At 42.1% G+C, this 25,297-nt stretch overlaps 2 protein-coding genes across 3 annotated transcripts in view; one reads left to right on the top strand and one right to left on the bottom strand.

The window, feature by feature from the left end:
* Positions 1-224: 224 nt before the first annotated feature.
* Positions 225-4,454, top strand: LOC311508428 (uncharacterized protein). 2 transcript variants are annotated; one of them, XM_084573178.1, is made up of 11 exons: positions 225-431; positions 539-596; positions 695-806; positions 917-1,026; positions 1,380-1,746; positions 1,818-1,890; positions 1,972-2,005; positions 2,223-2,250; positions 2,343-2,437; positions 3,376-4,033; positions 4,134-4,454. In XM_084573178.1, the coding sequence occupies exons 5-11, from the start codon at positions 1,563-1,565 to the stop codon at positions 4,298-4,300; spliced, it is 1,239 nt and encodes a 412-aa protein (XP_084429304.1). In that variant the 5' UTR covers positions 225-431; positions 539-596; positions 695-806; positions 917-1,026; positions 1,380-1,562; the 3' UTR covers positions 4,301-4,454. The 2 variants fall into 2 exon arrangements, with proteins under 2 accessions (XP_084429304.1, XP_084429303.1); XM_084573177.1 differs by having other exon boundaries at positions 695-1,026.
* Positions 4,455-6,861: 2,407 nt separating this feature from the next.
* Positions 6,862-25,297, bottom strand: part of slc2a13a (solute carrier family 2 member 13a) — a gene marked incomplete at its 5' end in the record, with an annotated part of 71,342 nt that continues 52,906 nt past the window's right edge. Inside the window, 6 exons of the mRNA XM_084573421.1 lie at positions 6,862-7,921; positions 8,713-8,865; positions 9,348-9,466; positions 9,606-9,731; positions 13,128-13,248; positions 13,341-13,504. Of these exons, the coding sequence (XP_084429547.1) occupies positions 7,695-7,921; positions 8,713-8,865; positions 9,348-9,466; positions 9,606-9,731; positions 13,128-13,248; positions 13,341-13,504 (910 nt within the window). The 3' untranslated portion in view covers positions 6,862-7,694. The remainder of the gene's footprint in view (positions 7,922-8,712; positions 8,866-9,347; positions 9,467-9,605; positions 9,732-13,127; positions 13,249-13,340; positions 13,505-25,297) is intronic.

The following is a 25,297-nucleotide window of genomic DNA, read 5'->3' as shown; positions in this document are numbered from 1 at the left end:
TCTGGTAGTATGGACCTGATGAATTTATTTATCGTCAATCAGATTGCAGCTAAGAAAGCAAGTAAAGGTGAGACGTATACATCAGTCTATTGGAATAATGTTTAGTTGCAGAACCAATCAGATCTAGAGTACATGACTAAATTAAAGCATTTTCAAATGGCAAAACATCAAATATTTGTGATCTTGCTAATATGAATACCGTCAAATCTGCATCACAGTCTTCATTTATAGTGTATATATGTGTCACTGTGTACCGATCCATTCGTGACCCAAATGATGCTGGTGCTTGTGTTTTCAGATCCTCCTAAAGTAGCAGTTCTTGGCAACTGTGAAGGAGGATCCAAGCATAAGAGAAATGAGCCCATAGTCCTCCCGATGAGCCCCTGTTCCCCATCACAACTGAGTCTTGTTGAGAGTCAGCCTCACTACAGGTAAAGCTGGAGCGTGGTTTGATCTCAATCCACCCAATGCTGTTGTGATATTTTAAGTGAAAAAGTTATCCAACATTCATTGTTTTTTTCCCTATGATATTATCTAGTGTTCAGGGGATCAGAAAAAGAAAGACTGTTATTCCACAATGGTTCAAGTGTCGGCAGGTAAGTCTATCCATTCATCACTTTTATTCTTAGGGCTTACCGAAAATGAACAAATAAGACTCTCAATAAAGAAAATAAATCACCTGTTTTCCTCTAAGCTGTCACCAGTGCTGGAGTCAGGTTTCTCAGACAGTGGATCTGACTACCGCCAACCCATAACTGACCCTGCCAGCCCCTTCTCCTCCACCGCATCAGCCTCTTCAGGCCAAGGTTGAGAGTAGTTTTGCAAAATAAACTCTACTAAATTAGTATCACAATGTGTCTTATTATTTTACCTGAACATATCTTATAGAATGACCAAATAAATTTGGTTTCCTCAGGGATGTTCCCCCTACAGCTGGATTTACAGAAGCAAAGCCAGGCTCAGTTACAGCCTCCACCGCACTACTCCCCTGCAGCCTGGGACACCTCACTTCTACAGCAGACTAAGGTAGTGAAAGAGAAGTGCATTTATTACACAAACACGTTTTGCTAAGTTGCCGGTGTTAATAAAGATGTTGTTTATGGCAAAACATCATTCAACCAACCAGAATCCTGTTGATATCAGAGTGAGATTGTGATCAGGTTAAAATATGTTATGGGTATGCACACCTCATGTACTGCAAATGTCACCAGATGGAAGATTTTGTCCTGTGTACTTTTAGTCATGTTCATTAAAATTATGAATTTTAGTAGTTTGTGGACACTGAGCAACATCTACTGTTGCTAGGAGATAATTATAAAATTTCGGGATTACACTCTAATTTCAAATTAGGTGCTTTTCTAATATCTGACTTTCTTTAGTTTCAGCCTTTCTCCCGGCCAAGAGGCATGACAGACACTGCCCCTTGGTCCTGCGGATCAAACACACCCTTCTTCCAACTGGAGACCCCGACAGCAGCGCCAGTCCTCTTTGGAAGTCCAGGACAAGAGTAATATAAGAGTGAAATTTAGACAGGTTATTTTCAATTCTTGATTTAACCGCTCATGTGCGTTTATCACAGTAAACCAGAGGAAAGAGAGCCTGCAAGACATGCAGCCACCTTCGGTCTCAGCCAACCAGAAGACAAGGAAGCTCTGATGGACTTCACGTTCAACCAGTCTGAAGCTAAAGAGCAGTTTCAGGAGGACGTCTTCAGCGGATTTAGCCATGAAGACTATGAAAGAGAAGGTGACGACTGCTTAAAATGTTCACACAAATGCTTTTTTTGCTCTTCCAGTTAACGGTATATTTAATTTCAGCTTGTCACTTTGGGAGTGCAGAATCAAAAATATATCTCACAGACAAAACATCAATCAAATCTTCAACACCACAGTAAGTATACTTACTGTGTAATCAAACTATTACATAATATGATTTGAATTTGCCTTCATGTTGGGTTTTCTCTATTATCAGAACTGTGCCTGACTCAGATTGCATGGGAATTGAGGTAAGCTACAAATGTTGGTCTGGTATTGCCACCACGTGGTGGAATTTGTAACTGCACTTGAACTGACAAAAACAATGAGCAACTGAGTAGACGTGTGAGAACCAGGCTCTCCAATCATCATGAGCTGTTACACAAAGCTTTAAACCGTTTTTGTCCTGATGGGAGCATATACACGGTTGCAGCTGCTGGTTAGATGTATAATCTGTTTTATTCACAGCTCTCCAACTGCGCTGACATGAACTTTTGTAAGTTTCTTAAACCTCGATCTTCCTGTTTCTTCTTGTGTATATGTTGGAGGAAGAACAAGATAATTGAACAGATGTCTTTAATCCCGCAGCATGCCTTGGACACAATTCTGGGCCCAGGAATGGCTGTGACTATTCGCCTAGTTACCCGTGTAGTGGAGGTTACCTTAGTTCAGACTCAAATGATGTAAGTTAAGTTAAATCGGGAAGTGCATACACTGGTCAGTCACAACATTGAAACCATCAACTAGCAAAGTGATCTCATTACGATGTAATGTTCTTGTGGGAAACCTGGGTCCTGGGATTTATGTGAATGTTACTTTGATACGTACCACCACCTGAACATTGCTGCAGACCAGGCACAACCCAATGGCAATGGTCCTATGTTCCCTTGCTAAGTGATGCATAGGCACCTGGCCTCCACATGATGTGAAAGAAGATGAGATTCATCAGGCCAGACCACCTTCTTCCTTCACTCCTTGGTCCAGTTCTGATGCGTGCATGCCCATTGCAGATGCTTTTGGGAGTGGATAAAGGTCAGCAGGAGTACTTCGACTGGTTTGCGGCTATGCAGCTCCTTACAAAATAAATGCAATACACCGAGTGTTCTGACTCCTTTATATCAGAAACAGCATTAAGTTTTTCAGCAATTTAGGCGACATTAACTCGTCCGTTGGATCGGACCACACTGGCCAGTCTTGGAGTGAAGCCCACGACCATGTCACAGATTCACCACTTTTCTTTCCTTGAACCATTTGAAAGGTACTGACCTCTGCAGACCAAGAACGTCCCACAAGGCCTGCACTTTTGGAGATGCTCTAAGTCGTCTGACCATCACAATTTGGCCCATGTCAAAGTCACTCAGATCCTTCAGCTTGTCAGTTTTTCCTTCTAACACATCAGCTTTGAGGACAAAATGTTCACTTGCTGCCTAATATATCCCCCCTGACAGGTGCCATGAGAACGAGATCAACAGTGATTATCACCTGTCAGTCGTAATGTTATGGCTGATCAGTGTATACAATACTAAGAAACAGATGAAACAGATTGTTACACGTGGAAGAAATGCTCTTTAACAACCGAACATAAACTTTGCTGTTTTTTCCTCTTTTAACTGTGTATTAGGAGGAAGAATGCTGTCAGCCATGTCTCCAGGCTTCTGCTTCTCGCAGGGATTGTGCCTGTAGTGCAGACACTCTAAACACAAACAATGTCTCCCAGGGGAATCTGAAACAAACTCAATCCAGGCCTCTCAGCCCACTAATAAAATCCAAAATGAACTTCAAAGATGACCAAAAAGTTTTGGAGAACATGTCCAGCCCGCATAGAGTCTGTGAAAGTAAAGGCCAAGATGATAAAAGCAGCACAGCTCCGTTCTTATCCCCTCATACTCCGAGCTCAAAGCTGTGCAACTGCAAGAAAACATCCACTGAAACTCAAGACGCGGGAACTCAGACAGCACACAGCCCCGCAGCCGAGACGTGTGATGCTTCGACTCAGTGCGGCTTTGTTTCGGAGAGCGGGACCAGAGCTCCTGGGTTCAGCTTTTATCTACCAAATGTTGACATGCCAGAGCAGCATCTAGCCACAGGGAGGCAGATTGATGCTGCCACAGAGCCAGACGCACTCACAGAAGAGTCGAGGAGTGAAGGGAGCAAGAAGATATTGAAGCCTGGTTCCCTGTCGGGTGGCAACAAATTCACAGCTGCTAACGCTGGCAGAGTGATCCTGCAGCGACCCACAAACCCCTTTCTAGATGTCCTGAGCAAGACTATTAGCAGAGGTATCACATGGAAGGGAAACACTCTGCTACACTTCATGTCTGCATTAGAGAAGCTGCTTTGTTAAATAGCCCTTTTCCTGCTCTCCCGTTTCTAATTTAGGTAATGAGAATGGAGAGAGCCAAGATGAGCGAGGGCAAAGTGAGAGCGGCCCTCTGATGAAAGACCCATCTGCCACCAGAGTTAACGGACTCTCAGAGGAGGCAGAGACGTTACAAGAAATAGCCGACATTTTGCTCCAGCTGAAGCAGAGGAAGAAGGAAGGATGATGGAGGGAAGGAAAGAAGGTAGACGGATGAGTGAAACAGGAATTAAACAAGCCGTTTCATTTTATTTCCTGTTTTAATTCAGAGTAGCAGTTCATTTTAATACCACACAAGCCGCAGTGCTCGTTCTTAATGTATCAAAATAAAGCGCCAAAGCCTTATTTAATTGATTCATAAGTTTATTTGTTTCCTCATATACATAAGAGTTCATGAAGATATTTATCTTTATATAATATAAACTCTAGCAAAACATTTACAGCTTGAACAATAATCAAATATACTATACAGCACTCTTTTTTTCATTTTTATTTTTGTTGTTGTTCCTTGTAAACACACGTAATTGGTTCACATACAAAAGAATTGCAACCATTTCACCACAAACACACATTAAATGCCCCCCCCCCCCCACTCCCCACACCCCCACACCCACCGTGGTAGAGGACGGCGCTAGCACGAGTCAACGTTAAGGGCTGAACACCACGTTATCCTTGACAAGGCGCTGCCTGAAAACAATCACGTTAAATATTTGGTCGACACAAGTTTTAATTACACAGTCGGTGGACAGCTTAATCTGTGCGCGTGTTCATGTGTAATAATACTTTTAAGTACAAAACTACTTCGCGTGGGTTTAAGACATCTCATCCGGAAGCAAGTAAAACAAAAGAAAAGTTCACATTTCGAATTACGGTTGGTTATTTTACTCCTCCTTTCAGTCCGGTCTCCCTCAGATCAGCTCATTTTAGGGATGGACTAACGCTGGACTACACCTCACAATGTAGAAATACGGGTTCATCAACTTTCCAGGATGTTTCTCACCATTCCCGAACATTATGCCAACCTCCTGGATGTTTCAGACCCGTAGCTACAAATCACAGGTGCTTTACAGAGTTACTGGTGATCATTTTCAAAATCAAAGAGAGTTGACTTTTCGGTGCTTTTGTGCCATGTATTGTTTGAAATCATTTCAAGGAAGTTTAGTCAATTAAATGTATGCCAAGATTTGGAAAATGATCAGCATTTAGAAAACAGAATGATTTGTAAATAAAGGGTTGAATGTGGCCTTTTAAGGCTATTATTTTTTTAAATCAGCGCGTGCATCAACAGTTGTAGGTTTTCCACATGAGGGTGCTAGTCTGCTACACTGCGTCATTGTCATTTATGAGAGTGCTATGGTACTATCTCCTTTTATACTCACTTGTCATAAGCCACGTTTACATGGACACTTGTATAATATGAATAACGGCCGAATCAGAATAGAACTGCCTCATGTAACTGCCGCAAACAGACTGTCCTGATTGGGAGGAATTTGTGGACTGAAAGGACTGCGGTAGACCTTTTATAATCCATTCAATAGGAAAATATTCGCACATAATAACCAAGTAAATGCTTGATGTGGCTGTTTCTTTGTTCTTGGAATAAATACATTCTTTTTGTGCATGTTGGCCCCAAAACATGACGGTCCGAAAACAACAAACTGTTCGAAACAAGGAAATTTAACATGCGTGGGGTAAATAAACAATGTCTTATGTCTTAAACTGTTTTCCAAAAGATGAATAAAGCAGGAATCGATCTCTAATCAGAATGATTTCAGTCGGGTTGAATTATCGTCCATGTAAACGTAGCCATTGCGACAACTAGAAAATACCAAAATCACAACAATACTTTATCCAAAAATCTTTAAATTTTAGTGTATCCCTGCAGACTCACTATATTGCACCGTGGCAACTGAAGGGCAGCTTCTTATTTGAAAACTTTAGTAAAAAGCAGTATTAAACCCTATCAATTCATCGACACCCGTAGGTTATCCTCGATCCGCCACAAGAAACCCGTTCACTGAGCACTGTAGCAGCCTGTTGTATTTACCTGTTTTGTCGCACAAAAAGTCATTTTGTTGTACACTTTTAAACAGTTTTCGCTACACAGAATCCTACTTGTGTTTAACTAACAAGTTTTAACCTCACAGTTTTTACAAAACAACATAGCCAAATTACGCTAAATCCTACTCCTCAACGGTTGACACGAGAACCACATAAATGATATGCTCTGCTATTTGTACATAAGGCTATGGAGGAAGACAAAAAAAATGCATAAAATTATGTTTAAAAAAAAAAAAAACGCCACATTTCATCACAGGTGAAATGTAAATATGCTATGCAGACCTACGGGGAATGTGACTGAAAAAAATGGCCTTTAGGCACCTTCACAATACACAGGCACTAATATTAGAATATAAGATAGAATTAAATACTTAAAACTTTATACTGCTACAGATAGAACAGAGTGGTTGTCCTCGCTGGATATTACACTTCATGAACAGTATATCCAGAAATAACACATTGCTTCATAGTGTAGGTTTTGGCAAACATTGTGACGTTTGACTGTCATTGTAGTTACTATTATGCTGACTGCATTTTCGTAGAGGCAACTAAGCAACACGTGAAATGAAAAATTCAACTATGCTAAAGAAATTTAGATCCAATCAAAATTTTTAATAAATAAATAAATAAATATTCAAACCACAGCAAGGGAACTTAGAGTCCTTTCAGTGCTACTACAGTGGTAAGTGGTTTTATTAGGCACCCACTGACAATACAAGTTCAACTGTAACAATACACTGTGCATCTCAGGTGATTGCTTTTTCATAAAAATATATCAAGACCGAGCACAAACCGAAGACTGCCATCATAAGGGAACTGACACTGGTGTGCTATGCTACAAGCCGAAACGACATTTAACTCAGACGCGTCTCATACAGAAAGGCATGATGGTACTATAGAGCAACAACAAGTTACTGTCAGGTCAACAAAAGTTTCGCGGACGCACGAACCACATGTACGGCACCTTTTTCAAACAGAGTTCTAAGTGGAAATGTCTCTTGAATACTTTCGATATTTTATGAACAACATCACATATGCCGTGGATGTTATTTAGACTACAAATGTACAAAATGTAGGGACATTTTCCTGACTTTGTGAGAGAGGGCGAGTCCCTTATATTTTGTATATTCAGTGTTTTAAACAGTCACGCTTCCTGTCCAAGTCTCCCCCAAAAAAGACACTGTCTTTCTTGGATTTATGTTACACCTGCGTGCGACCAAGCTGAAGTTGTTGACTTCTGTAGATATATTTGTGGACATGGTTAATCATGGTTAATCAAAACATTCGCACTCTTGCTAAAGCATTACGTTTCATCTTGGTTTCCTGCATTGACTGATTTGAAAGTGAGCTAAATCATGTTACCGACAGAAGCTTTTAAATGTAATTCTTAACCTCACAGTGAGGCTAACCAGTGGCTCCCCAGATCACAAATTAAGGAAATATATTACAGACCTGACCACTCTGCATGTTTCAGTAACAACAAAACATCTAGAGTGAGATCATCCATGCCAAAGCTCTCCCTAATCAACGTCTGATGCATCGTTGTCCGATAGATGGTAGTTTGAACCTTTGACCCGGATGTACTCGACCTGCCGCCCCTCGTCTGAATCCGAAGCGCCACACGAACACAGCTGGTTTTCAAACAATGCCTCGATCTCCTCCAGACGGCGAGCTTTGGTTTCCGGCAGGCAGCCGTAGGTGAAGACAAAACCCAACAAGGCCATGCTGGAGTAGAGGAAGAAAGCTCCTGGGAAGACAAAGAACACTGTCACTGAGGATAGCCACCCACAAAGACAATGCCACAACTTTCGTGACTCGCTTTTTATAGTTGGCTTGTTCTCATTCACTGCCAGAGAAAGAATCGCCAACGGTGACAACGGATCCTGCGGGTAGCTAGTATTGGATGTTCGCTGCCCACACTCTTGAACAGAGATGAGTCCCCTGTCAAAGTGGCATTACAGAAGGGCTGACGGGAATAAAATAACTACATAACAAAACAAACACACCAAGAAATAAGAATTCTAAGAGAGTGACAGAGGCTTAATGAGATTTCCTGGCTATGCTGATCTCCATTTTCTCCCTGTCAAAGCAGAACGGAATTTTAAAGTTACAACCAAGTGTGCATTAAGCTAAATAATATTTCTATGACAACATTATTCTGTTATTCCAGTTCTGACACGGCATTAAGTTCTTGGTGAATGACTGCCATGAACCAGATGAATGGGAGAATGACTCAAATCGATAATTAACCCGCTGCATCTCAGGATGCCTCCACAATCACCCCTAATGGATCGATTGTCAGCTCCACAAAAGGTCAGTTCCTTCCTGTCTGAGGAGAATCCTGCTGTTGAGACACACTGACTGAGGACGTATGGAAGAGGGCTGGAAAAGAACAACTCTTCAGGGTTTCGTTTAGTTATCGACTCCTTGCTGGTCTTGACGTAAGGTAAAGATGAATAGATCCGCTTGGTGACGAGAATCAGGATAGACGGAACTCAAGGTAATTGGCTTGCTTAGAATTTTACAGCTGAAACTGACCATAGTAGGTGAAGTACTGGGCCAGGTGGAGGAAGGTGAGAGACACAAGGATGTTGAAGGTCCAGTTGACTCCGGCGGCGCAGGCGTTCCCTGTGCTCCTCGCCCAAAGAGGATAGATCTCAGAGTTGATGGTCCATGGCATTGGACCCAGGCCTGAGAGAGACAGAAATGAGAGCTGAGCCTTTGTGGATCTTTTTATCAGGAGATATAAGAGATGTCATAAACAAGAAGACCGATGGAGAAATAAAACTGCATTCAACCTGAATTATTGTGGCTTCCAAAACTTGTTTGTGGTTGTGTCTATATATGATGTAGAAGATGATTTTTAGAATACCAAATACTGAGAAAAGCTTGGGATGTCTAAAAGGCGAACCCTTTGAAATACTTGACCAACCAGTCTGAACAACAGCTTGGGAAATTCCTTCATCAGAGCTGCAATGCGAACTCAGAACGGATTCCACAACAAAAGGTGGAGAACCAGATCTGATTACAGTAAGGACTAACACATCTGTGGCCACAAGTCCAACACAGATAGACTCATATCATTAAGCACATACTGCCTCGGTGATGACCTAGCTGACATTGTACCAAAGTGCATATTCACGCTATGTTCAAAAGCAGCCAACTGAGGTTACCTGGAGCAAAAGCGGCCAGGTAGAGCACCAGGCCTAGTAAAACCAGCCAGGAGTACGAGGTGGGACAGTAGTTGTAGGCCCAGTAGGTCTGATCTCTCGTCAGGGTGGAGTTGGAGCATCTGGAGGAGGAAGGCACATCCACTGGCTTTTATAAATCACTCTTGGAAGTGGGATGCAGCGGTTCACATTCTAACAATGCTGGTGTCAAAGCGGCATCCTAAACACATGCACAAACTCACTGTGCATCCTGTGACTCACCTGCCCCATGCTGCGTGCTCGGTGGAGGCCTTATTGACTGGCACGCAGGAGGAGGTGAGGAGGGCCGAGGCGTTCTCCCGATAACAGAAGCCACATCCAGGGTCCAGCATGCACGGCTCGCACAGCCTGCACGCCAAACAGCAGACACAACGCACATTAGCTGTAATTTCTATGGTTACAATCAATCGCAGCATGCCACTTTTTCATTTTTCATATTTTTCTTTTGGTGTAGAATACAGACAAACTCCTTTTAAGCTTAGCATTGAGTCAGGGATGAACTAACTGTTTACTACATAACCCGAATTAGCTACTGTACAACACAATACACAACACAGATTTTCAACCCTCTAATTGAGACTTGCCTCATTAGCCAAATTAAATTAATGTTTGAAATGTTGCCATGTACTGGAAGTAATCAATCAACAATAACAGTAAATACAAATGATGTGGGATTCACTATTATGCATCTCTTTCCTAGCTTGTCCCTCTGTTAAATCTTTGCTAATTAGAAGTACATCCCCTCATGTTCTGTAATCAGTTATATGAGTTCACATGTAGGAAGGATTTAAATGGTGACGTGCAAAAACTAACTTCAATAGGGCACTTTATATTTTCAGTCCAGATTCATCAGGTTTAATCTCGTAGTGCCTGATGAAGCCAAATGGAATATGCGTTTTGTTTCAGGAGCCTGTTTTCTGCAGTCTGCAGCTTCTCAGTGTGCAAGGCACCTTCCTGTAATTACACACTGAGGTCAAGGACTAAAATAACACCATGTGCTTGTACCTGACTGGGAGCAAAAGAAAATAACGTGGGATGGTGGGGACGGTGCCAAAATATCTGCAATACAAACATAACTTATATGTTCTAAAGTATTTGCAAAGCTACCACATGATCTGTCTCGATTGTGGTTACATAAAAAGTGTGCAACACCTGCGATAAAAATCTGTTCCTACTCCAGCGAATTGTTTTTTTAAAAAACCAATGGTGTCAAAAACTGCAGTTCCTTAAATGGACAACTCTGTGACAACTTTAGGGGGTGAATTTTCATGTAACTAACTTGTTTAAATTATAGCTTAAATATGCATAATTAAAGGCATGGCTGCTTTAAATGACATCCTCAAAGGTTGCTAGCGGTCTACCTCGGCATCGCCCACTCACCTCAGCTACATTCACGTTCCACCTCAAACTATTTTTTTAATTTGCTGGGAGTTAGCTGGAGCCACCCCACTGAGCTTCAAAACCACTCTTCAGGAACCCATCTTTATATTTTAGCAGCACGACACAAGGACAATGCTGCCTCTTCCAACATCTGCATGCATTCTTATCTGGTGATGTGGCAGTTTTTTTTTTTGGTGTAGCTACACCAAAGCTTCAGCAGTTGCATTTATTTGCAGTCATATTTATTTATTTAAGTTGAAAACTAGGGCTCTCACACTTAGCGCATTAATAACATGTTAACGCAAATTCCCTATCACGCGATTAACACAGGGATGTTATGTTATTGTGACCTTTCTCCGTCCTGTAGTTTGGGAAATCAGGAAGTGATCAGAGCGGCAACAATGCTGTGGAAAGAAAACTTGCTTACAGTCTTTAAAAATGCGATTTACTGTATTGATGCACGCTAACTATGGAATTTTATGTGATTAATCTGGATTAAATATTTGAATCTATTGTCATTCCTATTGAAAACATTAAAAACAGCTGAAGACTGTGTTTTCCACAAATTGCAAAAGTAAATTTGCCATTTCTGATTCAATTAACCTATACTGTATACAGCCGAACTCATGATTTTGCAGACTTTCCTTTATTCCACACTAATGGATTTTGAATGGCAGGAACAGAACTCAACAGTTCATGCTGGCTGTCCACAGTAAAACCCCAGGTAGAAGACCTTATAATACACCCTTAAATGGGACGTCCCATCCACAATAAGCACAAGAGGTCAGTGTTGGTTCTGGTGCTCTCTGGAAGCAGCTGTGGTCGGTAAAGAGATGTGTGGGCTCGTGTAAATCCATACGAGTGAGGTAAAAGCACTCATGTCTTCAAATTACCCCAGTGTTTGTGTCTACGCGCTGGTTAGAGTATGTGGGAGCTGGGTTAGTGAGTCCATTAGGTGTTGTTTTGTTGTGAAAGACCATTGTTACCCATGAGCTTCATCTCGTGTCCGTGAGAGTGAGAGTAAACTGGGACATGGAGGCATCTGTATGAAAAGACACTCACTGTGTGTGAGTGCGTTTGCCCTTTGTTGCTAATGGAGACAATGAAGTGAATTGCAGCTGGTTTTGGATAGGGATGATAAGTCATACAGGCATGAAATAATAATATTTACACTCATTTCCATACATTTCCATGGCAACCCTTTGCTTTATTCAGTCATACATCAACAGTCAACATAATAAATCAGTCACAGACCAAGGTACACAGCACTGCCTGTTTTGTGAATAATAAGACTCCAGGTGGATAAAGGGCACAAATCCAACCTTCAACCACACTCTGCATATAGAGTGAAGTCTGACCAGTGTTGGGCAGTAATGTATTATTTAGTACTGTATATATGAGTTGTGTAGGGATTACAAGTTTAAATTCAATAATTGCACTGCAGTTAGTCAGAGTTGACGCTTGAGGAAGTGATACTAGTTTGGATGCGCTACACGTTAGCTCGTCTGGTGTTGGAGGGTTTACGCGTTCAGCATAAAGACGAGACTGTTGTGCGTTCCACGTGTGCAGGAGAATTTATAGTGACTACAATGTAAAAATGCAAAGTGTTGAGGTTGAGTCAGGTGGACTCAGTGCAAGAGGAATCGCTCTGTAGATGTAGATTCATTTGTCGTTACACTAATGGAAACTGTGGGATAAATAAAGGACTATCTTATAATTATTAATACTGTATTCCAATTCTACTAATAGAGTCCACTAAATCCTAAACACTGGACCTTTAAATACAACAGATTTTCAATATGTTTAAAATGAAATATTATGAGATCCGTGTTAATATCTGTGAGAAAACCTGCAAGAACTTCAGCACAAATCTCCTTTTAGGAGAGTTTTATCCTCTCCACCACAGAGCGCGTTCTGCTGCACTCTAAAGTAATACTCTGACACTGGAAAATACAGAGTGCTTTTACAAAGAACAGAAGTGCTCTAAGGTGCACAATAGCTTTCTCATTCTAACACCCATGATTTTTTTTATTTTATTCAATTTTCCATTGTTACTTATGCTTCATTTGCAAATCCTGAACACTGAATCACTCCATCTAAACAGTGGTAAACTCTATTTCCCCTCATTTCTTTGTGATGGCAATTAACAGTGGGAGTAATTTCAGGGCTCAAACAAAGATCTCCACTCACGCCTACCTTCCGCATCCGATTGAGCAGTTTGTAACAGCCTTCATTTAGATCTTAACTTAAGGATATGCGGGATAATTGTGCGCTAACTGCTTTGTATTTTTGTTTTTGGGATGATCAGTGGCTCTTGTTTTGCAGCAGAGGAGCCAGATTTCTCTTTTGTGTGTTTTTACTCACTGGTACTTGGAGCAAGTAGAGTTGGCCATGGCCGGGTCTAACGGGTGGAAAGTGACAGGAGGACTGTGCTGGGCAGCCATCAGAAAACCAACGGCTAACAGGCTCAAACTCAAACATGTACCTGTCGGAAAGTAGCACACAATACATAAAGAAGTGACTATCAGTGTCTTCCCCTGGTGTGGGCATGTTGATGTGGGTATCCTAATGTTTTACCTATGATGCTGCCCAAGGTGAGCTTCCTGCGCCCCACTCTCTCCACCAGCCAAACTCCCAGCAGTGTAAACAGGAAGTTGCTGAGGGTGGTGAGTCCGGCCAACCAGATCGCCAGCCTGTCGTCCCGCACTCCAGACATCTGCAGGATGGTGGCGCTGTAGTACCTATATGACACACAAAGGCAAGAGTCTAAAAATGGAAAGTGAGGCCAACAACCAAAATATTGACAAATATATTACAGCTTGGTCTTTATTTATGCTTTTTGGCAATGGTTTCCAATTGGAACTCACTAATGAGACACACCAACTAAGTTTAAAAGTTAAGCCAGATTATTTAAAGCTAAGCAGAACTTCAAGCCCTTGACAAATCAGTACAGTATACCAGAGTTTTTAAAATCTGATGTTGATTGCATCTAGGAGTGTGGAAGAGTCTGTGGAAAAGTTACGAATGTAACTGTGGTTCTATGAATTCTGGGCGACCACTACAGAGGCATTACATACAAACATGCTCCAAATAAAAAGAAATCTGTATCAGAGGGGGGATCACAGTCTAAAAGAGAACAATGGGTTACCACTGAGGTAGCTGAAATAAGAGAAAGGACTCCAGTGCTGTAAGTATGGGCAAGTGTTGACAGAGTTTATGTAGTTTCGCATTGTAGTTATTTAGTTTGCAATTAGTTTGACATAATTTCAACGTTTGATTCTTATTCTCGACTTGAATGAGAACGAATAATGCCATCCTGATTCTTTAATGGTTAATAATATAATAATATCAACTAATGTACAAGTGCTGGTAGGCAGATTTAGAGCTAGGCTAGCTGTTCCCCTCACCTTCCATATTCTGTGCTAAGCTAAGCTAAATTAAGCTAACAACAACAGTCAACAAATGTTGACAAATTCATTCATTCATCTTCTATACCCGGTTATTCCTGTTAAGAGTCACGGGGGTCTGCTGGAGCCTATCCCAGCTGTCATCGGGCGAGAGGCAGGGGTACACCCTGGACAGGTCGCCAGTCCATCGCAGAACAAATGTACAACATATTGGTATTAGTATAACAACTGCATTGGGAAAATATGTTCACAGAAATTTACCAGGACAAGCCAGCAAACCAGCCACCCCTTCTCTTCTTGAGAGCCAACCACTCGTCCACCAATCACGGCCTCTCTTGAGTACCTTGAGTACTCATGAGACAGTCAGCGATCAGCTATAAATAACCTCTTTCGGCGGCTCTTCCTCTCTCATACGGCATAATTAAACCTGCACCTCTTGGCTCCGTGTTGCTCCATGTAGGCAGATTACCTCCAATCATCATCAACAAGGCTCTTAACATGCTGCGGTCAACAATACAGACACCTGCATGGGGTCCATTTCCCACTTCGGTTCCTCTTTGTGTCACTCAGACAGAGGGAACAAAAGCGCGGGCGAGCGTGTGGACGATGACCACGCAAACACATGCACCTGCGAGGAGTCTATATAGGGCGTGATCACAGAAATGACGCCCTTGATGGAGGGGAAAACACATTTCCAGCCGCAATGTCCACACGCGCAGAGTGTGTATAAACACATACAGTAGACAGAGACGCAAAAGCCCCGAGGGACTCCAACAACAAGAACAAAGAAGGTGATGCTCGTTAAAGGAAAAGCCAAAACAAAGCGTCTCCAGCTTTGTCTGCCTCTCCGCGTCTCTGCAGGCAACGTAGAATTAGCATTCTGCTTTCCATCTCTTCAAAAGCATCGTTATCTCTCTCATGTTCTCTCTCTCCCGCTCTTCTCTCTCCCTCTCTTTCCCAAAACAAAGACATCCAATTGAGGGATTTGCATAATAACACTTTACTTTTGTGCCATGTCATACCCAGTCATACAGAACGAGAACAGAAAGAGAAATGAGATGGTGCGGAAGCTTGGCCTACGCTTGGTTAAGGTCTATGAGCGGATGAAAGGTATAGATGGCCTTGTCAGTTATTGGCAGACTTTGTTATAAAACGGCAAACGCATGTGCAGGTCAGGGTGGACGCACACACACTTGATACACGCACACACACGAAAAATAGCTGGTTTGGGAGCAGCAGCGGGAGTAAAAGCACTATCCCTGTTCTCAGCAGTCCAGCCTGCTGTGCTCCATCTCCAGCCCTGCATCTCGCTGATTGGAACACACACAGTCACACGCACATAAACTACACTTAAAAACCACTGTGGAAAAACAGCCCGGAGATACGAAATTATGATTTTTTTTATTTTTTTTTCAAACCGCGGTGTTAAAAATAACATAAATGTTAAAAGCGTCTCCGAAACAGCCTCTCACACTTTAAAACGAATCATCAAGTGGCAAACGAGATCCGTGTAGATCCTGATAGCTGTGCTCATCCGTCCTCTGAACCCTTGTGCACTCGTGGGAAAAGTGTTAAGTTGTTGTTCTAGTAACAGTTGCAGGCAGTTAATGAAGCCTGGACTTGGAGGGCTGTTAGAAAAGGAGAAACCGTTCAGAAAGGTATAGCACGTTGCTTCAGTAAAGCACAGTGTATCCTTGCAGCAACACCTTTACGTAAAAGTGTGGTTTTATGGTTTTCTCAGGGCAACTGTGAATAAAAAAAATATAGAAACACAGACATTTTTGTGCAAGAGATGAGCGAACAATGTGTTATTCATTACAACTTGACTGGCATAAGTGTTTTGCATCAGAAATCTGCTTTATTTGTAGTGACAGGGACAATAAATGTAACATCTTGCCTCATCTGTAATTTGTAGACCTTATTATTCATAATATTAGTGATATCCATTATATTTTAGCTGTCACTCCTGATAGCAGGCGTCACCTTTCAGTCTTAAAATCACAGGCCGACAGGAAATCCTCCGAGCGGGAACCGAATGAAAAAGAGCTGCATACTGATCTTTTTGCGTTTCATCTTCTAACAATCTGAGTTCTCTTTGGAAAAGAAAGTTCTGCGAGATAAAAAAAAAAAAAAGAAGAAGAAAAGTCTTCGAATCATCACAGTTTTGTTCCCGGAGGAAACTGGTTTCGGCAAAAGGCTGTCAGCTGGGGGTCAGAGGTGAGTCAGGACCCGAACGCATCTGCAGCTGTCCCCCAATAATTACATGAAATGCACCGAGAGGGTGGAAATGGAGGAAACTATGCAGATTTAAAAAAAAAAAAAAAAAAAAAAAGTCTATATATGAGTTTTTGTCTGACTATATATGAGGCTGCTGTCAGAAATTGATTTGCTTAGAACAAAGACTGGGAAAGGGTTCATGTTAATGGCAGACAGAGCTAGGAAACAACTTTAAGAGGTGATCTTCACAACAGTAGAAGTGTAGGGAAATGCATTTTGGACCAACATCAGTTGTTGTGGTCTGCCTCTGGTTACATTTCTGCATACATTTGGGAATTCAGGTCTATGTTCCTTCTGTGTTTGATCTATGCTACATGCACACGGTAGGTGAGACGTAGCTCTGATGCAGAAGCATAAATCTTAACTCCCAAAAAGGAGATATCTCAACTACTGTCTGGCATCTTCTACAGGTGGAATAATGTGCTTTGATATCTCAGTAATGTACACAAGGACACCTCTGGTAATGATCTATAATGACCATGTTACGTTTAAGTCATTTTACCGAGATAACAACACAAACGCGTGCAAAACCACATCCATCGTCTTTTACACCAGAGAGCCGACGGTGCAAAGCAAACAAGAAAAAGGTGTGATCTGGCCCTGACCCCAGTCTGAAAATGGAAGCACGTACCCACCCTCCTGTCATGCTTCAGTTCCAATCTTCTCATTCGACACGTTAAAGGGGAGCGACAACACACGTGGAGAAAGACAGATGTGGTCGGGAAAAGAGAGAACAGACGTAGTAAGACACGGGAAGGGGAGAGAGAGAGAGAGACGGTGAAGAGTCTGTCGAGTGGAAGAGAAAATATGCACACACACAAACACCTTTCACAGGTATGAATCCGTTTTAGTCCCTGTATCACACACCGCCACCTTGTCAGGCAGTCATTTGCACCCATCAACAGCTCAAAGTGGAATAAACCCAATACCGCTAGAAAAATACTGCTGCGTTTTAGATTTGGTTGGCAGATCTGGGCTGGAGATTCACAAGCATTTAGCTCATCTAAGAGGACAGCAGATAACACATGCTTTTAGTCGACTCTATCTCCCTCTTACATTTGTCCGCTCCCCACTGTTCTTAGCCCGACACACATGGGCGGTGGTGAGAGGACGCCGCTGACTCATGGCTGACATTTAGTGACACGTTACAGGATTGTCTTGGATGACACTCGGGAGTACACAACACGCGGGCTTAAAGGATCGCATTGATGGCTTCGCACTTCTTAGCCCGTTCGTTAAAAACCGCGTACACCTGCAAAACCTTTTCAGATTACGTTCAAATTCTAGAGCAATATGGAAATGTTGGCTTTCTGTCATTATACGGAGTTACCATATTACCACTGATAGCATAGGCAATCTCCTCAGCCGCTTGAAATGACTTCATATTAACATTTATATTGAAAATGAATTCTTGTGGTTGAGAAAACAAAGGACATTCTCTAAAATTTCATTAAACTGTTATATCGTTGTTGAAACTTCAACCATAAAGTTGCACAGCATATCAGTAATTCTTGGTTATGCACGTTGTTTGTGGCTATTTCTGCTAATTGCAAAATAGAAACAAAAAGTTACACTTTTCTAAGGCTGTTTGGTGCAAAACAGATCATCTCAAAGCATGTTGGTGGCTCGATAATGAATGGAATTCACAGTGAATGGACTTGAGTAACCTGGTTTTGATTAACCCTTATCGTACTAGCTGGAGTACTAGGAAAAAACTGTAAAACAAAATCCCAATATGATTGCATGTAAACATCTTATCCTGATTTCTGATCCTGGCCAAGTTCCTGCACAGGTGAAGCCTCAGCCATACGTGATATAGAAGAGTGTCTTACTTATTTTCTTACTTTGTATAAAGATGGACGAAACCTCCATGGCCTCACCCGGTGAGCAGTTTTGAAGCTCGGTGTGCCGCATCGAGTAGTTTTCATCTTAGCATTGTCCAGAAATGGGGGACAATGGTGGAGAATGAGTGGAGCAACCGTCTGTCACAACTATCAATGCAACCATACAGTTAAGTTGATCATTTTAACTTGGAGGTCCATGGAAACAGCCTCAAGTGGTCAGCCGAAGAACTGCAGTTTTTGGCACTTCTGCGTTAACTTCTTTTCTGTCGTGGCAGTTGTGTCTTGGTAAAACCCAGTTGCGGTTGAATGTGGGGTTATGGGCCACACACGTTGGATTTTGTGCTGATCAATTGAAAAGATAAAAACAAAAGAGGTATATCATGTAATTCTATGAGCTCTATAGATAGTTGCAAACAGAACAGACGGTGAGCTGTTTCCCCCCGTTTCCTCAGCAAACAACTAGCAACCTGGGATGCAACCATCTGTCACTCAAACCAGCCAAATCCTTAATTATGATTAACTTTAAGCATAACCTTTAACCCCCAACCACTTAAAGTAGGTGCATAACCCTAAACCTAACTATAACCAAGTCTTAACAAGTTTTAACCCTCTAAAATGCTGCGGGGCCCACAAAAAAATGTCTCCATTGCAGTAGATGGCAACAGAGAGAGACATGAAATGACTGGAAATGCTAGAAAACTGCAATTTTTGGCACTTCTACTGCTTTTCCGACAGTAAAAGTTTCCACTTGGAAAAGGCATCAAAACACTGACCTAGTTAAGGCTGCAGTAAACAAGCTACAGATCAGGTCACAGTGAAAAGTGTAGACAAACATCCATGCCAAAGAAGAGACTCTGATTCGGCAACCTGAACGGCAACGCACTGGAGTCCATACACCAAATGTGCAGATGGAAAGTGTTCATTATAATTAATTATAATTTAAAAGATCTCAGTGCAATGTACAGCAGACAAGAGAAGTGAATACTTATGGTTGTAAATGACCAGATTTAACAGCTTCTGATTTTTGGGCCTCTTCAGTTCTTTCTATTACTAAAAAGGTCAATAGCCAAAGGACGATTAAGACAGACTGTGGTTCCTCGACGGTGCAAATTCAAAGTTCAACACTAAGATTCTGCAAGCAAATCCCGCAAGGGCGACAATTCCTCGCGGGAGGAATTGTGTAGATCTTTTCAGAAGGTCTTTTGTTTATTGGTGAGGAGCAATTGTCAGATAATCAAAACCGGACGGTAAGTGATGAGTTTGGTATGAAAATAATATATCAATATTTTTAACGGCAAAAATCCCTCGCGTGCTAGCAATATGTGTGTGAGGGTGTGAAAGAGAAGCAAAGAGGCTTCCCTCGGCCATAGGCAGGAGCGCTCTAACAGAGTGCTTACTTATTGACAGAGCCCTGATCTAATCATGTAACTTAATAGTATGGATTCAGAGGCAGCTGAAGACAGGGAGAAGGATCTACTGTAAGGCAGCAATGAGACAGAAAGATGGAGCGAGGATACAAGTGTGTGTGCGCGTGGCCAAGCAGCAAGTGAGTGGGTGCAAATGAACGAGCCAGAGATGAGTGCGTGTGTGAGTGACCGACTCACTGAGTAAGAGACGAGGTGTTGGAGCGGAGAAAACAGAAGGAGGGATGTATAGAGAGAGAAGGAGAGTAAGAAGGAAGTGAGAAAAAAATTGAGAGGTGAGATGAAGAATGAATGGATGGAGAAAATGGAAAAGGGATGGATGCGGGTGTGAAAACAGTAGGACACATAGATGAGAGAGAGAGAGAGAGAGAGATTCTCTTGGGAACTGGCCTATTTTTCAAATGAATGCATACGAACACAGAGTGGCGTCACATTCATGCTCTGGAATAAAAACACTCAGCGCGAATAGGTACTCTGCAGATTGGTTGTTCCCGTTCCAAGATGTGTAAACAAACACGTCCTTCTATCTTTGGGAGGACCTTTTGTTGACATTATGCATAGCCCCTTACCCTAATCGAAACCTAATTGTAGCCTTTACCTTAAAACCACAACACGTTTTAACCCTAAAACATTTGTGGGGAACACAACGTCATAATGTCCCCGGTATTCCCTCAAAAATTGTCTGTACTTTACTGTGCAGATTCTGGCTCCAAGGTCGCAAGATGGTGCCGCCTGTATCCCCGGGAAAATAGCGTCAGTTTGGCCAATGCAAGGAAGTGGGGATGCGCTGTGCATATTTATATACAGCCTATGCTTTCAACTCTCAAAAAGTCCTGGGGACCAGAAAAATGGCCCTGCAAGGAAAACATGACCCTACAACGTTACAACAAATAGACACATTAATAAAATCAATCAACCAGTCAACATGTGGCACAATCATGCAAGAGGAGATTTACAATATGAAAAAAAATCACACCTTTTCGCTGGTTGTAAAGGAGCTCTACAAGGACTGTTTGAAAGATTTCTCCCCTCACACTAATGTTACCTTAACAGGTGTAACAAATCACAGCTTTGTTCACTAGCAGTGTGTTGACAGTGCTGACCTTTGGGTGACCAGAGTGTCCAGACTGCTGATTAGCAGTGTTCTGACCTCCACTTTCATTTAACTCTTTTCAACTGGAGCATTAACCCTCACAGGAAATCGAACAGTTGGTGGCATGTTATGAGAGAGTTGAGTCAGTTACACAACCCCTAACCCCAACCTAAACCCTTATGACTATAAAAATCTATGGGTCTGTTAGTGGCCAAGCTAACAGGCTAACTGACACCACCCCTCTCAATCGGATCCAGTCTGTCCTGATTAAAGTATTCTGATTGGGCTATCATTGTGATTATTAGTAGAATACTAGTGTCCATGCACATGCAACTATTGACACCCAGTCCTCAGAGGTGTTGTTCATACTACTATTAGTTTTTCTGACATGTCACGATGGCATTTGCATTGATCCAAACTACATTTAAAGCTGGTTTAAGATGTCCTTTAAATCAGATTTTCTCAAATGCTCTTGCCACTCATCAGATCCGATTGCAAAATGTCTTTTCAAAGCGACAAGCAATGTCATATCCAGACAGACGGAAGTGGTCAGCAGAATTCGTGCTGCTACTCGAAGATCCCTACGGAGGGCAACGGTCTAGGGACAGATGTCGGCATAAATGCTGGCACTTTGAGGGGAGGCTTGCATTCGCTTCTGAGGAGGTTGCGTCACCGGCGCGGCTATGCTGTAGCAGAGTGTGGATAGGTTGGTGACGTCCGGACACATAAACCCAGTCTGATCATTTGGAACTAACAGTGTGACTAGTCTATTTTAACAATGTGATCTGAGGGATAGATCCGAACAAACCCTAAATGAACCCTGGTGTAGTAGTGTGACTGGGTTATTATTTCGTACAAGTTACAGGTGATCAGCAAAAATAACTGACAACATCTCTGTGGTGTACTTTTTATGTTATGTCAGAATAAGACTAAAACTGAACTGCTTTTTTCAAAAGTAGTGTTTACATTTTACATATTTGGGGATTTCTGAGATGTTGGCAAACCTTCTACCAAGCTGCCACTTGTGAAACTAATTACAGGCCCTGCACATGGAAACTGGTGTCAGTGCCCTTACTCATTGAAAATGTGCAAATAAAACTATCAACAGACTGACGGAGATGTCAGTCAAGTACGGTCTACAAACACCCAGAGTCATGAGAGGACATTTGATCAGGAAATGTAAGTGAAAACATCTGTCTACGAGAATAACTGTGAAAGCATTAGTCCTTCAGTCTGGCAAATTATGGCATTGAGTTATGGCTTTCTGCATAAGACTTCTGTTTGTATTATTCACATTGTGAACGTCGCTCCATCGGCAGCATGAGCATGCTCCGTGTATGACGTCTTGCTGTGAGGAGTCTGCGAGCGTGATGTGTTTCTGTGTGCATTTGATTAGAGGGAAAATTAGAATATTTCTCATTAAAGAGGTCTGGCTGTGACTCGGCTGGAGACGGTGGAATAAGTTGGCATGATTAAGCTGCTTCTGAACGCTTGAAAATATAAAAACACACTGAAGCAGACACAGGGGGAAAAAAAACAACAACAACACGTTTGGTTTGGTTTTAGTGCACTCACAACCCAGTGGGCTCTGCCAGCTCCTCGTGGGCCTGCCAGCAGAGCGACCGTGTAAAAGTGGCTTTTTGTGACATTTCCAACATGACATTTGTCTGTGGGACCATCTGCGGGGCCAACTGGACTGTGTCAATAACAAAAATTAATAACCGGCCACTGAACACACACTCATATTGTTTGTAGTCACATAATAACTCACTTTCACACCACATTTGTGTGTCTTTCAGATCATATTTCAATGAACAGCATACCAGATGACTCGAGGACTGCTTAAGAACATACTAGATAAGTATACAACAAAATTTTTGGTTTATGAGATGAGAAAGATCCAAGAGCTACGTCCAACAGCTTCCAAAAATAGGCAAAAAAGCTTAACGAACTTACTGTACCTAGGTGGTAAATAAGATCTGTTCACTACTTAAAGGCGATAACTACCGGTGTCATGCCTTTACTGGTCTTCCATTTGATGGTGCCACAAGAAGAAGATATTGTCTTCACTGCAATCCCAAGCTATTTTATCTTTCATTGGTCATATCTTTTTCAGCATTCTGTGACTGTTTGACCAAATAGTTTGTGTTAAATGCCTAGACCACATGATCACGGGTATGTTTTAAGACTTGGTTCTCAAAAAACGTGAAACCCCAATTGAACACGTCGGGCCAACGAGCTGCGATACATTGTATGCTGCCTCTAAATCTCTAAATGGAAGTCATGCACACAACTTGTGAACTCGGACCTTAAAGAAAATTGCCACAAGGTTGTGAATACCAAAAGAGGGAGTCATTTATGGACTTTTCTTGTGAACGCAGTAAACAAGACCCAATTTGAAGGGCCCAATAGTCATAACCCTAAAACCATGTTGGGCAATAAGAAGCCTCACAAAAGCTATACCGGTTCCAGCGGGCTACCAACAATGGCAGCAGTGTTGGTCTTTGTAGCTGTGACCTCTATAGCGCCTTCTTGAATGCCTGTTCCTCAGTACAGTGGAAGTGTAACTCTACATTTATGTGTAAACATGTAAAAATACCTGGTGGCAAGCCTATCACCAGGACTATTTATGCCAGCTTCTCCTGTCAACACATTAACACTGCTTTTAAGTATTTCTTATGTGTGTCTTTTCTCTACTGTGTGCTTTCAGGTGCTGCCGTTCCTCCATGCTGCAGCAGGTGATTAAGGACACTTGACACTCATCAAGGGAGAAAGCATAAAAGCAGAGAGAAGACACAGCCTTTCTTAATTACTTCCTTTTTTTTTTGGTCAAAGCGTTTGGCTTGTTGGAAGTCAGTTGTAAAACATAACAACTGCAAGCAATTCTGAATATCCACCCTGGAAGGCGTTTCCTAAAAATATCATCTTCAGTGACACAACTGCATTTGCTTGCAGGCGCAAAGCCAAAATAGCAAGAAAAGGTTTACCGGTGTACTTCTTAACATGCCCCTGTTCTACTTTGGGTTATTTTCTGATCAGAAACCTGCTTCCTGCTAAGGGCAAGATTTCCGCTCAAGCTGAGTGAAGGAAATGCGGCAAATGTGGCAACAATCCATTAATATTTTTGCCACACCTGGACTTGCCTCTAATACCTTTCTTGTTACCTGGTTTAATGGCAAATCACACCATGAGTGTGATCTTACAAGTGAAAGCAGACGACAGGAAGTTGGACAGGAATAAAACATGACAGGAAAACATCTCATTTTGAATGCGTTGTACACAGTTAATCTAATGTCCTTGGATGCCTTGTGGATGCCAACCAACTAGCTAATCATGTCACTTTGTCAGCTTTTGGATATGTAATAAATTGCTCTCTGCTTCTGCATCTGATAAGCTGTTGGCACTGGCTTATCTTGGCTTTGGGTTATTGATACTACTTCTTGATTTCTTGAAAGGAGAGGTCTCAAGACAAAAAGAAACTTTTTGAAATGGTTCGCTACAAACTCTACCAGGGAAACGACAAATAGAGGAACATGGTGGTTTTTTTTGTGCAGCTCAATATTTCTTGTCCCTTTGTCTCCGTCTTTCTCTATAAATCCATCTTGCGCTCCCTCTCTTGTCACCTGACTTCATCGCCTCCACGCTTCCCCCCACCTTATCACAATCACTGTCTGCTCTCCCTCTGCCGTCACCTGCTGTCCTCCGTCCTGCCTCTTTTTTCCCCTCTACTCTCCGGCTCAATTCATCTCTCTCCGTCTTCTTTCCCCCCCTGCTCTGTCAACACACTCTGACCTGCCCCGACAAGATGCAGACACACACACACAGCAGTCCCCACCAGTCCACTGTGACCTTTACATGCAAGATTATGTGGCTAATTGAATCAAAATGATCCTGTGGCTAATGAGGAGGGATGACATCTAATTTGGCCCACTGCCGTATCACACTGTCCTGCATTTATGACAACAGAGATGGCCGGATATATAAAAAGAAGAACAAGTTAGAAAAAGACGCCTAAGTGCAGGATGTATCCCATGTAACCTTTTCGTGTAATCCATACACCCATCCATCCCTCCATCTGTCATGAACACTAGCAGACACCTGGCAGCTTCTTTATCCAGAGCGATGTATTATTGACACACTCATTTCTCATCACATAACTTTGTCTGACAGGCCACAAGCGTGTGTATGACGGCAAGAAGGTTATTCATATATCAAACAGACTCCAGAGACGACGAACCTGACACATGAGTTCACATCAACCTGCTGTAAAAATAGAGTTCAGAGTGTGACCTTGTGCGTGTACTTGTAAAGTGGTCACGCAACGTATTCCATCGTTTTCAACACTTATTATCCACATCCATTAGGTGCACCTTGCTAGAACAAGGTTAGACCCATGCTTGTCTTTAAAACTGCCTCAATACGCCAAAGATTTTTTAACAAGAGACTGAAAACTTGTCAGACTTCTCAAATTGCTCAGATGTTTTGGTCC

This window comes from Chelon labrosus (genome assembly GCF_963514085.1).
Source record: "Chelon labrosus genome assembly, chromosome: 23".
NCBI lineage: Eukaryota > Metazoa > Chordata > Actinopteri > Mugiliformes > Mugilidae > Chelon > Chelon labrosus.
Note: the sequence above shows the minus strand (reverse complement) of the source record. Positions and strands in the feature narration are given on the sequence as shown.

Coding starts and splice junctions, on each gene's coding strand:
- LOC311508428 (XM_084573178.1), top strand. CDS start 1,563: ATGTGCGTTTATCACAGTAAACCAGAGGAAAGAGAGCCTGCAAGACAT. Junction 1,747..1,817: donor TGAAGACTATGAAAGAGAAG/GTGACGACTGCT, acceptor ATTTAATTTCAG/CTTGTCACTTTGGGAGTGCA. Junction 2,438..3,375: donor TTAGTTCAGACTCAAATGAT/GTAAGTTAAGTT, acceptor ACTGTGTATTAG/GAGGAAGAATGCTGTCAGCC.